At 39.9% G+C, this 2,734-nt stretch overlaps 1 protein-coding gene across 1 annotated transcript; it reads left to right on the top strand.

Moving 5' to 3' along the window:
• The first annotated feature begins 1,413 nt into the window (after nt 1–1,413).
• Nucleotides 1,414–2,343, top strand: LOC148509599 (olfactory receptor 5V1-like). Its single transcript, XM_088442918.1, has one exon. It carries the CDS (start codon nt 1,414–1,416, stop codon nt 2,341–2,343), a length of 930 nt encoding a protein of 309 aa, XP_088299044.1.
• The last annotated feature ends 391 nt before the right edge of the window (nt 2,344–2,734 follow it).

Here is a 2,734-nt window from a genome sequence, read left to right as displayed (position 1 = left end):
GGCATGAAGGAGTTAGACATATTTATAGTGGTGTTCAAAAATAAAACACAAAACACTCACCAGTCTGTGGTGGCTGTGGTGGGAAGGGGGAGCATTGGAGTTATGGATGTTTATCTCATTTATATTCTCTGCTGGTAGTATCCCCCACTCTAGCTCTTTATACTTGAGATATTTAATTTGAAGGGGGGCACCTAGTGCTCCTCGTCCATCTTCTCCTTCACCTTTATCTAGCAGTCTCAGAAGCATTTCCTCCAGTGATCTGGACTCAACTTGAAATTGCCGACTCCATTCACAATAATACAGACAAGACAAACAAATATAGATTGTTTAGACTAGGGGTGAGCAATTAGTGGCCCTCCATCTGTTGTAGAACTACACATCGCAGCATGCCCTGACGCAGCTTTGCTATTTGGCCATGCTACAACTGTTGCAAGGCATGCTGGGATGTGTAGTTCAGCAACAGCTGGAGAGACGCTTATTGCCCAACCCTGGATTAGACTGTAATTCACCGTCGATGACTGACAGATTGCAAATGACTACAAACCCAACGCTTTGTAAATTCACCCCTAATTGTGCAAAAAGAAATACTACAATCAATACAAGCACACCACAGACACATACACACACACACACACACACACACACACACAAATGAACACAGACAATACTGTAAAAAGAATGTTAAAAGCAGACACAAAATGAGACAAAGTTTACACTGAGACAAGATTAAACAAAATAAGACAACTCCCAATAATCACAAAAAATTCTCCAAATATTTCTCCCAACAACTACCCACCACCAGCTACGGTACCTCACTACACACTGTCAACTTTTGAGTGTGGTTTGAGATATTTTACAATCGGTTTGTGATTCAAAATTGCTTGTGGTATGTTCTAAATAATAGAAAAGTACAATGAAGTGTTCAACAAGTTTTGGTCGTTGTTTTCGTCGGTTTACGTCAGATCCCGTTGGATTTCAATATGGATTTGAAGGCATGTTAAATCGGTAAACAGTAAACTGGCTGCCTCTTTACACTTCAAAATCCAATGGGCACTGATGTCAGATTTCAATTGACAGTGAAAACTGATGCTTAGTAAATATAGATTGTTTAGACAAGGGGTGAGCAATTAGAGGCCCTGCATCTGTTGTAGAACTACACATCCCAGCATGCCCTGACGCAGCTTTGCTATTTGGCCATGCTACAACTGTTGCAAGGCATGCTGGGATGTGTAGTTCAGCAACAGCTGGAGTGACGCTTATTGCCCAACCCTGGATTAGACTGTAATTCACCGTCGATGACTGACAGATTGCAAATGACTACAAAACCAACGCTTTGTAAATTCACCCCTAATTGTGCAAAATGAACTACTGTTCTCCTTAATTTTCTTTCAACAGGTTTTGGTGACTGACTAGATGGAATCTAACAACGAGACTTATTTGGAAGTTTTCATCCTATTAGGCTTTTCTGAGGGACAGACAATACCTTCACTTTTAATCGCGATGATCTACACAATGATTGTTATTGGGAATCTTACTGTTTTTAGCATTATTCGGGTTGACCGCCATCTTCGGACACCGATGTACTTTTTCCTGAGTTGCCTATCCATACTAGATGTCTGCTATGCTACAGTCACAATCCCGGCTATTCTGGTCAATGCTGTTACGGGCAACAGAAGGATTTCCTTCAACAGATGTATTATACAGCTCTATTTCTTTATGTTGTTTGGAGGAGCAGAATGTCTTCTTCTAGCTGCCATGGCATATGACCGATACATTGCTATATGTAAACCGCTGCACTATCTACTCATTATGAATAAGATGTTCTGCTCATATTTCATTGCAGGATGCTGGGTCTGTGGATTCCTGAACTCATCGTTTCACACTTTGATGACTGTAAAACTGACCTTCTGTGGAGATCGGCACATCCACCATTTCTTCTGTGACCTTCTCCCAATGCTAGAAGCTGCTTGTAGTGATGTAGACAGCAGCCAGGTGTTGGTGCATGTTGTCACAGTGTTTCTAGGGGTGTCTCCTTTTCTACTTGTGATGTACTCATACATACATATCATCTCCACTATACTGAAAATCCGCTCTTCTTCTGGAAGACAGAAAGTCTTCTCCACATGTTCCTCCCACCTCATTGTTGTTACCATCTTTTACATAACAGGTGTTTTCAACTACAATGGTCCTATTTCTGGAGTATCCTTTGTCATTGTCCAAGTGTCATCACTTCTGTATAGTGCTCTACCTCCATTGTTGAATCCTTTTATTTACTGTTTGAGAAACAAAGAGGTGAGGAGCGCTTTGAGAAGGGCAAATATTAGAAGACAAAATCTGATTTAAGAGAATTCAACTTATGAATATTATTGTGTCATGCTAGCTTTGCTTATTTGATAATAAAAGAACAATCTAGTACATATTAAATTGTAGTTATGGTACCCAGCAAAGGAAACTAATGTAGTTATTGCAAGATTACGCAATACATTTTCCACTGAGTGTGCTATCTTCAGTGAAGTCACATGCGATCTATTGTTTTTTAAATTGAAATATCGCCGCATAACAAACATGTAACTTTAAGAAACAATTATTTAGCTAAATTTACAAACTTGGCTGGTTTCTCCATTAGGGATTAAAGGGGTCCATACAAAAGGGATTTAGGCCATTTTAGAACCCACACATGTAAAAGGGTGTGAGAACATGCAAGCCTACATATTTCTCCCATATTCAATACTCT

This window comes from Taudactylus pleione, unplaced genomic scaffold (assembly GCF_031769625.1).
Source record: "Taudactylus pleione unplaced genomic scaffold, aTauple2 ptg000318l, whole genome shotgun sequence".
NCBI lineage: Eukaryota > Metazoa > Chordata > Amphibia > Anura > Myobatrachidae > Taudactylus > Taudactylus pleione.
This window is presented reverse-complemented; position numbering and strand designations above follow the sequence as displayed.